Source organism: Rattus rattus, chromosome 12 (assembly GCF_011064425.1).
Source record: "Rattus rattus isolate New Zealand chromosome 12, Rrattus_CSIRO_v1, whole genome shotgun sequence".
Classification (NCBI taxonomy): domain Eukaryota; kingdom Metazoa; phylum Chordata; class Mammalia; order Rodentia; family Muridae; genus Rattus; species Rattus rattus.
This window is the reverse complement of record NC_046165.1, coordinates 54,672,322-54,686,703: the sequence shown is the minus strand read 5'-3', so window position 1 is coordinate 54,686,703 and position 14,382 is coordinate 54,672,322. Positions and strand designations below refer to the sequence as shown.

At 44.6% G+C, this 14,382-nt stretch overlaps 1 protein-coding gene across 1 annotated transcript in view; it reads left to right on the top strand.

The window, feature by feature from the left end:
- Positions 1-14,382, top strand: part of Loxl2 (lysyl oxidase like 2) — an 83,195-nt gene that overhangs the window by 32,935 nt on the left and 35,878 nt on the right. Inside the window, exon 3 of the mRNA XM_032918383.1 lies at positions 767-942. Within this exon, the coding sequence (XP_032774274.1) occupies positions 767-942 (176 nt within the window). The remainder of the gene's footprint in view (positions 1-766; positions 943-14,382) is intronic.

The window sequence follows — 14,382 nt, the reverse complement described above, 5'->3', positions numbered from 1 at the left end:
CAGAAACCTGGAAGAAAAGATCCAATGCCACAAAACTGCTCTCTGATCTCTACACTTTCTCACTGTGGCATGTGTCCCCCAAACCCCTCCCACACACACATCATGCACACATATACAATAATGATGATAATTTAAATTAAAATTAAACTTGATTGTCAACTTGACATGATTTGAAATCCCCTAGGAGACTCAACTCTGGGCATGCCTGTCTAGATGTTTCCACAGAGAATTAACTAAGGAAGGAAAACCCACCCTGAAGTGGGTGGTACTATCTAGGATCCCAAACTAAATAAAAAGGAGAAAAACAAGGAAGCCAGCTAAGCAGCAAAATTCACCTCTCTGCTTCCTGAGTGTGGAACGCAGTATAACTGGCCACCTCACTTCCTGATGGCATGCCTTCCCACCATGATCAACTGTATTCCTTTGTAAACTGAACCAAGATAAACCCTTCTTTTAAGTTGCCTCTACCAGGTGTTTATCACAGCATTGAGAAAGGCAACTGATCTACCACATAACCTTCAAGATTAAACATGATTTCTGTCCTAACTGTACTCAAACTACCTCTCCTCTGATCACACCAGCTGCCAGTCCAGGCAAGGGAACTCCAGTGATCTATGATGAGATGGACAACCTCATACAATAAAAACTAACTGATAGCTACAGACGCCTGCCAAAATTCAGAGGAATTCCATGTAAGGCATTAGTGCCCTTGCCACCTGGATCTGCATTGACAGGATACTTACTTCCTCTCCTACACTCCCTGCAGGCCCCATCTGGTTGGACAACATCTACTGCACAGGCAAAGAGTCAACCCTGGCAGCTTGCTCCTCCAATGGCTGGGGTGTCACTGATTGCAAGCACACTGAAGATGTTGGTGTGGTGTGCAGTGAAAAAAGAATTCCAGGCTTCAAATTTGACAATTCATTGATCAACCAAATAGAGGTAAGTGCTATGCTTTATTCTTTCTACGCTATTGTGAGTATGGAACCCAGAACCCGTGTATACTCAGCCTCCACATGCCATCGACAGCATCTCCACTTGAATGTGTTCTCTTTTCCTTGTGTCTTGCCTGCTTGTTGCATACTAGGTATATGTGGGGATTCATACCAGCTGGATTTGATGCATGGGCAAGTTGAAGGATCTCTGGAGAATGGATAGACATCATTACATGGATGGATGTTTTGCCAGTACATATGTCTGTGTACTACACGTTGCTCAAGGAGGCCAGAAGAGAGCATTGGAATCCCTGGAACTTGAGTTACAGATGGTTGTGAGCTGCCATGTAGGTGCTGGGACTTGACCTAGTCTTCTAGAAGAGTAACTAGTGCTCTTAACTGCTGAACCATCTCTTTAGCCTCTGAATTTGCTTTTGAAAAGAGACTTAAAATTGCCCTCCATTTAGGCTCCAGATGTCCCCAGACTGTGCCCCAGTTGTTATCTTTCCATGACTTCTACTGCCCTGCTTCTGTCTTCTGAACCCCCAGAGCACACAGCACATGCTAGAATTGGGTCCAGTCTATGTGGAGCATGGAATGAGTTCCCATCCTTCCCTCGGCTGGAGCTTGAGACCACTTGCTAGTGATCATCTTCAAACATGTTCACTCATTCATGTAACAAGAGCACCATAGAGCCTATGCAATTCAGGGACTGAATACCACTAACCAAGCTTTGTTTTTCCATGGAACTGACACTGAGGAGTGTGGGCTTATGCGACCCAGTGTCCCAGAACTCCATGCCCACTCTATATCCTCAAAGGAAACAGCACCCACATGTACGTGTTTCTGCTTTCTAATGAGACCAGAAGCTCCTAGAGGGTAGGTGCTACATCTTAATCATGGTTGCATCCAACACACAGAGTTCTAGGTACCACATGTGAACAGATTCCAACTTCTGCACTACCTTTTCCCTGGCGATGCATACCAGAGATTATTGTTCCCTTAGGCAGAAAAGCACCCAAAGTCAAGCATTAAACTATACCCTGAAGAGAAGCACTCAGAGCAGACATCCTTTCATAGCACTGGCTTGCCTCGGCAGACATTGAGCTTATTGATGACATCCTCAGTGGCTTTGTGTTCAACTAGAAGCTCAGAACTATCCACGCAGAGTGTTGAGAGAACAGAGGTCCAGGCTTTGTAGCTAAGAAAATGTTAATGGTGCAAATAGAAAGAAACAGTCCCAAAAAAGTATCAGCCAGTTTGGGGTTATGAGAGAATAAGATTTACATGCTATCAGCAAAATAACAACAGCAATAAATAATCCTGGAAAGGGAACTCTGTGAGCTGACCTCCTACAGGGCTTCGCACATGCTAGCCATTCTACCAACTGAGCTGCATCCTCATCCGTGAGCCACGTTACATAGAAAACAGAACCCCACTGAAATGGAAGCGGCTTAGACAATCTGGGGCAAAAATACGGGAAAGAACTTCCTTATTCTGGAAGTGTGCTGGGCAAGCATAGTTCTCAGCTTTGACATTTGTTGGAGGAAACCACATTCATCATGATCTGAGGATTCCCATGAGAAAAAAACACAATCCTTAGTTGCTGGAAAGACAGAGCATGTGTCGTGAGGAATGCTGGATCACCGTGCCGAAGCCAAGTGCACAGATTCTGGTGACTTTGCTGTCACCTAGAGGGTTATAGAGCAGACATCTATTATGACAGGCTAGATGGCAGGTATGGCTTTTGAACCGCATGCTTTCCTAAAAGATCTCCTGTCATACAGACCAGTTTGGTGACACAAACCAGGAGGAAGCTACCTTTTCTAGCCACAGACACACAGGAACAAACCCTCAGTCAGTGAGCTGTCCTCTGGGATCTCCCTTCCGTGTCAGTGAAAGTAGGTCATGTTGGCCCTAGATCAAGACGCCTAAAGAGAACTGTTGGGTTACAAGAAGATTCCTACGTGCTGGTTTTCATGGTTAAATCTCAAGCTTATGTGTAGCCCTGGTCTGATCAGGGGCCGCCCAGACCACCTACACAGGATGTTTGTGGGATGCTGAGAAGTTTCCCCAAAATGCCTCATGTCAGTAGCTGAAGTCATGGGAGCATTCCTCTCTGCTAAAGAAATGACCCCTATTAAATCATTGTGGGTGAGTGAGTGAGCCATAGCTTTGGTGGATATGCAGTTAGATGGTATTGTTGGACATTAAGGATTCCCTGGAGAGCTGGTGACTAATTTTGTATGAGCGTAGTGAATGGTCTCTAGTGATGTGCCCTGTGCCTCTGTTCCTGTCTATATATGAAGCATGAGGAGTCTGCCTGGAAACAAAAATGTGGGATGAAAATATACTAAAAGCTATCAAACTAAGAGGGATTGCTGTGGTGTAGGAAATGAAGATGTAGGAAGACTGCACTAGTTTGAAATAATAGGTCCCAAACGTGACAGCTATCTACTTAAAATGTAAGGTGTGTTATATTTTGAGGTCAAAAGGACTTTGACTGGACAATCCAATATCCAGGTGAAAGAAATGGGGCACAAGAGTACAATCACAGAGGAGTGAATGAAAGGCACTGATTTTTTAATCCCCGCAAGCGCTGTGTCCCTGAACTCACTGACTCAGTTCCGGGTCCATCTCTTAACCAGGTCACCCACAGGAGAGGCCAAGAGACATGTCTGGAAACCATATCTTAGGAGGAAATGCAGAATTTCTGTCAAGAAGAGATACTGGGGGAGGCTTTGTCAGTTCTTTTCAAATATTTAGTGTGCTACCATGGAGACAAATGTTTACAGTTTGTTCCAACTCCCAGAGAAGACTTAAGACAGAGAGGCAGATGGTGGATGAGATGCAGGCTTCAGCAGAGGCAGTCCCCTGCCCCTAGACTCATCTTCTGTGTGTACTGAGCTTCTTGTTGATGGAGGAGTTCAAGCAGAAACTCTCTGCCCCCTGCCAGAAATTTTGTAATCAGATTCCAAATGGGGAAGGGGCCTAGACTATGTGATTACAAAACTCTAAGCTCCCCTGTCCATCAGAAGCTGTGGATGGGCATTTACCTCATGTTAGAGGCATCTACGAGCTGAACAGGCCTCACTGGTGTATATGTGTGTCATCGTGTGCAGAGAAGCGATGGCAAACAGTATGTGTGCTGTGTGTTCAGGCCTCTCCTGGCCTCTTCTCTGGCACCTCACCACCTTGACTTTAAAGCTAGCTATTGGCCTTACAGACTCACTGATTGCCTGGAGGTCAGAAACTGATCTCAATATTATAGATGACCACCCACAGAATTGCATCTCTATGAGAATGCTTCAGATATCCCCCAAGAAGAGAGTGGAAGAAAACTGCACCAGTTCAGATGAGATTTCCTCAGCAGTGAATGTCAGAAGTATGCCTTGAGAACTAGGAGTTGCTAGCTCCAACCCTAAGAACTCAACAGTTAGGGTTAGGGTTAGGGTTAGGGCTAGGCTAGGGCTGGGGTTAGGGGTTAAGCTTAGGGTTAAGAGTTAGGGCTAGGGGGTTAGGGTTAAGGCTAGGGTTAGGGTTAGCAAACTCTAATTCTTACTTTAGGAAAGATAGTACTGAAGCAGATCTTACTTGTCTTCCCCAGACTTCTCTGTCAGGTTGAGACACCTTTGTGACTTCTTGATAGTGAATTTCTCTTCAATGGAGGAGAAAACAGCCCCTTACTTACAAAAAGACTCCGAAGGAGGAGTCTCCAGAGTTGATCCTAAGGGCCTTGATGACTGTAGCCAGAACAATCCAGAATAAAACTGTCAGTATCCATGGTAACAGTGGGTTTCTGTCATTGGCAAGGTTGTTCTAAGTACCTGGGGGAATCAGATGTGTCAATTTAAAAGAAAGCCTTATAGACTATGAAGTACTTATAAAGAACGAGGTGACCAAAGTTCATGGGTTGGGAGGAGGATTCCAGAGGTGCGAGTCACTAAGTCTGGAGCAGCTGGTAGAATTTCTCTTACACTGTCAGTTTTCTTGAACACTTGTGTTTACTCTGGACATCCTCTGGGGCAATGAAAGACTATACGATCATTTTACTACAGAAACTCACTGACTGTGTGTCTATCCTCCTTTCCAACACAGACTGTAGCATCTCAGCTTACTGTAGATCCTCAGCTTCTGACCAATAGGTGAAAGCATGAATTTCTAAGTCTTATGGAGACAATGGCTGACCTCTGATATCACCTGATAGCACATTAAAATATCCATTTGGCTGACTATAGAGACAAATGAATCATGGATCAATCATTAAAATGTTTTTAAAATAAGGTAGGTGGGAGCAAAGAATGACTTGTGCAATACAGATATCTTTAAATACAGAAAACAGATTCCCCAGCAAACTTCTCAGGATGTCAGAGCCTCTTAAACCAGGACACTTTGTTTCCTGTCTGTGGTAGCTGGAAAAAGCATTAGATAAGGAGAGATGGCAAATCCAGTTGTCCTCTGGAGAAACCCTGCAGCTGGTACGAGTTTCTAGATCACATGCTTGGTCCTACAAGGCTTCTGCTGGGGCCTGTTAGATCAGGAAATGTGTGAGTCTGCAGTGGTCACCGCCTGCCTTCCTTTCTACATATTTCTTAAGCAAACAAGAGGTTAGAGCTATAGCTCAGTTGGTAGAGTGCTTGCCTAACATTCATAAAGCCCAGGGTTGACCCCCCCCCAGCACCACATAAAACTGTATGGTGGTAACCCTGTGTGCAGGACAGACTAGAAATGCCTAGGCATGGTGTCTACTCTTTCAGGGATTCCCTGAACCTCAGGATCATCACTAAAGACAGTAGGCAGCCCAGGATATCCTCAGTTGTCAACAGAGGGATGCGGCAGAACCAGAAGGCCATTTATGTCCCTTGACTCGACAGGCTAACATTCTTTTGGAAAGATGGTGGGGCCTGAAAAATCCCCTCCTCACTTTATCCCTGTAACCACAGGGACTGGGCAATGAATCCAGGTTTTTATTTGTCACTGTCCCTGCCAGATGTTTCCATGTCTCCCTCCCAACCACAGCCTTATCTGCCTGCATCTGGAAAAAGGTCTCTTGAGAGACTTTCTGCAAAGGGGGCACTTCCCGGCTGGGCAGTTTTATTGTCTCTGATCTCAGCACTAGGGCAGAGGGGCAGATTGTGTTTAAGAAAAGGGGTCAGTTTCCATCTGGGTGTAGTTTGGAAGATTCCATATAACCTCCCAGCTGGTTTCGGGAGAGCTGAGCAACTTCCCTTCTGCAAAAGAGAGAAGTGACAACAGTGCTTTGTGCCTTACTCTTAGGAGATGAGTAGAAAGGGTTAAGCAGCGCATCCTCTGAGGGCTGAACTGGCTGATCAGAGGTGGTTCTCTGGGGTATCTTTCTTTTCCACCATTCTGTGAGCATACATAGGAAGACATAGAGGGCCTTACTCTGTGTTCATAATCTGTGCTCTATTCACCGAGAACCTCAATGTAGTGGGGACTATTGGCTACCAGAAGGTATACAAGATAATAAGCTATAAGGTACCCTACTTTTTTTTTCAATCAAAAATAGGTCACCATGTCTGAAAAGCAGAGGGTGTTTATGTGGCAAATGGAACCAAATATTTGAAATCATGCAAATCTGGAAATTTGGTTTTGGTGGGTTGCTCATGCAGCCCTTTGCAAAGCATTGAGACTGTTAGAAAAAGCCATGAGGTGAAACAAACAAACAGCATTGTAGTCACTAGACTGTGCGAGCATTATACTTTAGATGTAATGAACACATGAACAGTATGTACTCTAACTTTGAGCACTGCGGATTGGACTAGTATATTGAATGGAGGTTTGAAGAAGAAATGAATGGGAGAGGTGGTGGCGAGGTTTGCATCTGTGGATAGGCTAAACTGGGTGGGAGAAAGCCACCCAGATTCTGTGTATGAAGGCGCTATTCTCTGAGCCTGTAGGGTAGCCTAATGACAAGAGTATAGCACAGCTTGTAGAGTCCAGACTGGCTCTGCCACGTGCCCTAGAGTCCAGGTACATGAACCATGCTGGAAGATGAATGCTGAATCTCTCCCTTCATCCCCATAAGGCTATTGTAACAAGGATCTATCAGCTCATTCATTCTCTGAGCCCTAGGCTGGGCACAAGAATGAAAGGGACTGGGATTGGGGATTTAGCTCAGTGGTAGAGCGCTTGCCTAGGAAGCGCAAGGCCCTGGGTTCGGTCCCCAGCTCCGAAGGGAAAAAAAAAAAAAAACCACCGAAAAAGAATGAAAGGGATTGATGGATAGATAGTCTTGCTCTTCTTGGGCTTACTGTCTAGCAGTAGAGGAAGACCATTTCAGAACCCATTGCTTTGTTGCCATGATGATGATTGCTGTATACAGTCAAAGGCCCAGAATAGGACTTGCTGAATCCAAGGCCTTAGAACCCAGGCAAGCCCAGAGAAGCTGCTGGGACACAAGGGGTTGGTGGCTAGAGCAGGTGTCTCACCAGCTTCCTGCCTGCCGTAGGGCTGGCCTACTCTCTGAAGAAGCCTCTGTTACCCTACACATTCCTCCAGGCTGGAAAAATGAAAGCATTTTCCAGCAGCGGTGCAGAGTGCCTGATTTATAAGAGGTCCAGCCAAACAGCCAGCTTGTTTCTCTAGTGGCGTCAGTGTGAGTTCAGCTCTCCACACAGTCCCGGCTGCATCACCTTCACTACCAGTTCAGTCCAGTTCAGAGCTGAGCAATGGAAACCACAGAGCATGGCCTGGGATCTCAGCTACTTGGCAGACTGAGGTAGGAGGATTATAAATTCAAAGTGTTCCTGGGCTACAGAGTGAGTCAAAAGCTGGCCTAGGCAACTTCGTGGCACCCTGATTCTCAAGAAGAAGTAAAAGAAGACTAAAGATATAGGTCAGTGGTGAAGCATTTGCTCAGTGGGTCTGATGTGCTAGACTCAATCCCCTAGCACTGCAAAATGCGAGAGAAAGAAAATCATAGGCAGGGGACATATGCTTGTAATCCCTAGTGAGCTAAAGCAGGAAGGTGGTAAGTTCAAGACCAGCCTGATCCATATACCAAGAGAGACCACGCCTCAAAATAGATAGATAGATAGATAGATAGATAGATAGATAGATAGATAGATAGGCAGGCAGATAGACAGATAGACATCACAGATTCAATATTCTCTTCTTCTTTGTTTCACTGTCCCAGTCAGAGTGCTACTAGCAACTTAACATCTGAGTTCCTTATTTGACTGTAAGTATTAAATAATTATACTTTAGGCAGATTCTTCTAACAACATGCACAGACAGTACCCACCTCCCTAGTCTATCTAAGTCTGTGCTGAGCGTTAGATTTTGTGGGATAGTTCAGCTCAGTAACTGTGTGTAAGGTCCTGGGAGGGGAAGCAAATAAAGAGTGTGTGTGTGTGTGTGTGTGTGTGTGTATAAGCACATGTGTGTATGCATGTAGAAGACAGATGACAACATTAGATGTTGTTCCAACTTTAGATGTTGTTTCCCATCAGACACTGTCTACCTTGGTGTTTGGACAGTCTCTCATCTTGGTCTTATTGGTTAGGCTAGACTGTCTAGCCAGTTAGCCCCAGGAATCTGCCTGTCTCCAGCTCCTCAACACTGGGTTCACAGTATGTACTTCAGACGTGTGTTCTGAGGAATCAAACTTGGGTCCTTATGCTTTCCTGGGAAGCACTTTGCTAACAGAGTCACCTCCCCAGCTCTTCTGTGTCAGATCTTAGGAGAAAAGGAGATGAGATGTTGAATAGCTTGGGCATAAGAGGTGCACATGTTCTCTGTGCCTATCCACAGGTCCTATAAGAAATGCTTGTGTTATGGCAAGAGGCAAAGACTTCCTGACTGTATGTTAGACATTAAACAAAGACTAAAAAGAGTCTAATGATTTTCTTGGCTTTAGTGCCCAACATATTTAGCTAAGTTGTTACATCTTTTTAAAAAAGTCATTGACTAAATAAAAAAAAATTTTTTCTGTTTGTTTGCTACTGAGGGCCTCACACATGCTAAGCAAGTGCTGTACCTCTAAACTACATGCCTGCTGCAGCCTCCTCTTCCTCTTCCTCTTCCTCTTCCTCCTCCCAGTCTTAACTTTTTAATTTTGAGACAGGGTCAATTGCTGAGGCTGGCTTTGAACTCTCTCTAAGGCCCAAGCAAGCCTTGAACTTGCAGCCACCCTTCCTCAGTCTCCTGGGTATTAGGATAATATGTTTACACCACCAGACCTATAAAAAGATGAGGCACAGTCACACTTCTATTGGGAGATAAAATCTTGTGGAAAGATAGAAAGCAACACAAAGTAACCTGTAATTGTGTGTGTGTGTGTGTGTGTGTGTGTGTGTGTGTGTGTGTGTGTGTCCTGATGTAATTGTCATTGTCATCTTGGAGGCTTACTGATGAATAAATTCACTTTTTCTAGTTCTTTCTGAACTCTGGCTGGCTGGTTCAACTCAGCTGCTCTGGCTCAAACTCCTCTCCAAGCTGACTGATTCAGTCTGACCTCTCTCAGCTTCTCGTTGAATTGCTCTGCCTCAAACTAATTCTGGCAATTTATTCTAATCTTCTGGCTCCTTCTTGTTGCAGGATATTTGATCACATTGTGAACCCCAAGATTGTGAACTAGAAAAGGCTGTTTCTTGTTGTGCTGTGGCTCAGCCCTAGCACACAACTTTAATCCAAGAGCTTTCTGTAAACAAGATTAAATAAAGTCAACCCTAGATCAAGAGGCAGAGCAAGCAACCAGTTGACAGGGAGTGAGCAAAAGAAAACACAGGAAGCAGAAAGGAGGGACATTGAGTTGATGGGTATTTAAGATAGTGTAGAAAAAGGGACTTTTTCCCTCTGGAACATCGGTGGAGTAGGAAAGTCAGCTGGGTGCCTTCTCTACCTCTATGAGCTAGCAGGCCTTCACCTCAGCATCTGGCTCCTAAGTCTTTATTGGTAAAATCAAACATTTGGGATTTTGTTCTTTAAAAAACAGCACCTTCCTCTCTGGCTTCAACTGCCTCTGTTGACCTGCACTGAACTGCATGAAATCATTAACAAACTCAACTCCACTGCACTGCGTTCACTTCATTGACTCCCAACTGACTCAACTCCCCACTCACTGAACTCAATGAACTCAACTCCACTCTCCCTGCACTGCTCTTAAACAGCTTTTCTCCTGAGAGTTGGGCAAATCCTATCTCTGACTCATTCTGTCAAATCTTTCTCTGACTCATCACCTTGTTGCCCCTCAATTAGATGTCATTGTTTGGAATTAAAAGTGTATACTAGGGTTGGGGATTTAGCTCAGTGGTAGAGCGCTTGCCTAGCGAGCGCAAGGCCCTGGGTTCAGTCCCCAGTTCTGAAAAAAAATAAAATTAAAAAAATATTTTTTAAAAAAAGGGTATACTAAAAGATTCCAGTCAGAGGGATTAAAGTGTGTATTAAAGGTAGGTCTGCATTCCAACCAGCTCACAGCAAACCTAGATGGTCTTTGGATGTGATCAAAGCAGCCATGTTGCTGAATTAAAATTCCTCTACAGTAGCCAATATACATCAAGGACTACTAGCTCAGATGAGGGCATCAGAAAGCAGATACTGGAGGAATTAAAAACAATCAAATCTAAATGGGTGAGATATTTGGGGCATGCCTCAGCCAACAATTACTTGCCTCACAAGTGTGGGGACTTTGGCTTGGTCACTAGCAATCACATAAAAAGATAGACAGGCTGGGGATTTAGCTCAGCAGGTGGCGCTTACCTAGGAAGCGCAAGGCCCTGGGTTGGTCCCCAGCTCCGAAAAAAAACAAAAAAAAAAAAAAAAAAAAAAAAAAGATAGACAGGGAAGCCCATGTTTGTAGTCCTATGCTGTGGGGTGGAGACAGAAGGATCCCTGGGTCTTGCTGGACAGCTGTTATAGCTGAATTAGCAAGTTTTGGATTCAGTGAGAGAGTCTGTCTCAAAAAAAAAAAATAAGCTGGCATATAAGATAGCAGATTTTGACCACTGGCTTTCCCATACCTGGCAGCAAACATGGACAAACTCATATATACACTCTTGCAAATAAATGTTCTTAAAGAGATATTTGGGGCAGAAAGAGTGCTTCATGGAGAACGTGGTAAAGCTTCTGTTTCTACTAGCTTTATGACAGCAAGCAGCCTGCATGAGCAGTTGACCTGTGTGTATCCCAGGGTCTTATGCAAGACTTGGGACATAGTACTACCCTGTAAACACATATGAAGAAATAAATGTATGTGTGGATTAATCAAGCAATCAACATTTTTTGCTTTTTTATTATTTTATTTATTTATATCCCAAATGTTGCCTCCACCACCCAGTCCCTCCTTCCAGAGTTCTTTCCATATCCCCTTTCCCCTTCTCCTCTGAAAGGATGTCCCACCCCACATCCTCCTTCTCTGGGGGCATCAAGTCTCTACAGGATTAGTTGCTTCCTCTTACTGAGGCCAGACAAGACAATCCTCTGCTATATATACCAATCAATTTTTTTAACCTGATTGTTGGTTAAATGACTGAAGCCAGTGCCCTGGGGAAACCTAGAACTGTCTGAATAATACACATTGGTCATTGTGAATGAATGTAGCAATGAACTGGATCAGAGACTGGCCATGAACTGGATTAGATCTCATCCGGCATCTAGGGATTGAGGTGGTAGAATTTTAATGGCCTGTTTAAATCTCCACAATTGTCCTGTGTCTTAATTAGGGTGTTACTGCTGTGAACAGACACCATGACCAAGGCAACTCTTATAAGGACAACATTTTAATTGAGGATGGATTACAGCAGAGTTTTGGTCCATTATCTTCAAGGCAGGAGTATGGCAACATCCAGGTAGATGTGATGCAGGAGGAACTGAGAGTTCTACATCTTCGTCTGAAGGCTGCTAGGAGAAGACTGGCTTCTAGAAAGCTAGGATAGGGTCTTAAAATCCACACCCATGCCCACAGTGACACACTTCCTCCAAGGCCACACCTACTCCAGCAAGACCACACCTCCAAATAGTGCCATTCCCTGGGCCAAGCATATACAACCATCACATCATGCATACCCGTTTGGGCCACAGAAGTGTAGATGGGAAATCAGTAGAGAAGATGAGGTGTTGCTGGGGCCAAATGGGCTATAGGGGTGAAGAAGAAAGCAGAAGAAAGCACACAGGAAGTCTGCAAAGTTGGACTCCCTTGATGGCTCTGTCTGTATAAGGAAAGTTGTAGGCATCTGGGTTGGTTGGTATGAGATATTGAGAAGGGGGTGAGGAGACATGGGTCTGAGTGTAACTACCCATTTTAAAAAGAATTGTCAAATAAGGAGTACTGCAGGCCTTTCAAGCAAGATACAAAAACATGTTAACAATAAAGGACAGACCAAGTGAGCAAGCTTATGTCCCAGGAGGGTGTTGATAAATAATGACACTTCCTCCACTGGCTGTAGCCCTGGAGCAAATTCCACTAAGAGGTTAATTTATGGCTTCTAGAACAGAGGGAAGAGATAAAGCACCAAGCTGAGATCTGCCTGGTTCTGCAGAGAAGCCATTTGCTCACTACAGATTTTCTAGACCCTCCAGAAAAGAGTTGGCTGCAAACTGTGTGCTCCTTGCTTTGCTCCTCCTTGCCTCATACCCTGAGGTAAATGGGTGACTCCTCATGGGCAAAGATCCCAGACTGACACATTCCATGATTTACAAGTCACCAATAGATTCCATGCCTTTTAAATGGTTCAAGGCATTAGCCTGGATGTCTGATTCCTGGTCATTCACTCTCTACCCTCTTCCCACCAGCCCAGCAGCTACAGCATGGCAGGCCCCTGACCTCATTGTATCTTCCTTTCCTCTGCTGAGAATGTGTGTTAGTTACTCCCATGGCCTCCCTGAGAGGTAGGAAATTAGTTCTGTGGGGGACAAGGGGAGGGGATTCTGCAAGACTCTGGAAGAAAAGCTTGTTGGAACTCTGTACACTGTGTTTTGGGCAAGAGGATTAGCATTCAGGTAAATATTAGTTAGCGTTCAAGACATTTCAGGTCTTTAATCTACAAATTGGATCTTGGAGATGGCTTTCCTCAAAACCTGATGACCTGAGTTCAATTCGAAGGGCTAATCTCTACCCCCTACATGCGCTGTGGCATGCACACCCACATATATGTTCTCAACACATACACAAACAGACAGATAACTGTAACAAAACTTTAACATATCTGCAGGAAAAAAAAAGAACTACTCATTTTGATATTTCAAACAAACCTCTTTGGGAGCTGAAGTTCTAGGAAAAAGAAAATCCTTGTGGTTATGGAGGGATTCCACAGCAGTGAAGTAGGAGGGAGGTGGTGCGTGCAGGCATCTGCTTCTTAACCTTGAGGTCTCCCAAGACCTGGGGCAGCTGCCGAGCTCACGTGAGCCCTGAGTACGTGCCACCGAAGCTTGCCTGCCACTTCCTAGGCTTGAGGGCAAGAGCAGCTCATCCCTCATGTCCACCATCCTCTGACTCACATTCCTTCTGGGGACAGTCTTGAACTTCTAATGTGTCAGGCAACCCTGAGGGGACCACCCAGAAATCAGAGCTGGAGGCTAACCAGTATTAGAGTCACTACAGTATTGGGCAAGAAAGGGGTGTGAGAACAGTGCTCAGGGTGCCAGTGGTCACTCTCCCCAGAAGCCGGAATAGAGACAGCTCCATTTTTACTTTTCCCTGCTTATTAATAAGACTATAAAGTTGAACAAGTTGCCCAACCTCACCAAATGTTCTCATGTTTTTACCTACAATTAGGGACATGTTATTTGCCATCCTGTAGGTTTTGTGGGAGTTGTAGAAGGGAATAGATGTAGTTCTGTTCACAGAACCCTAAATGCAGTCGACTGACGCTTGATTTGCCAAGGCCTTTGCTATTAAAGAAGAAACAAAACACAGAAAGGGGTACAGAGGAGTCTGGTAAGGACCTTGAACAACAGACTATATTTTGTTGAGTGAGTAAATGAATGAGTGGATGACATGGATATGGTTCTGGTCTGAATTACTTCTATTGCTTTGACAAAGGTAAGGCAGCAGGACAAGCTGAGAGCTCACATCTTGATCAACAAACAGGAAAGCAGAGGGAGGTGAAATGGGAGTGGCAGGCGTCTTTTGAAACCTCAAAACCTGACCCCAGTAACACACCTCCTCCAAGGAGGCCACACCTCCTAATCCTTTCCATATGGTTCCACCAACTGAGGACCAAGTACTCAAACATGAACCATTCCCATTCTCTTCTCCATCCCTCAGACACACGTTCCGTACATACAAATACACATACAGACCATCATATGCCTCCATACACATATATGAACAAGGACTCACATGACACACACACATAGCCTTGTACATATGTACACAAATTCACAGACATAGTACTAGCTCATAGATACACAAAGACATTTAAATTCCATACACAGGAAGATATGTGTACCATGCATGTATACACATGTACCATTATGCACACAT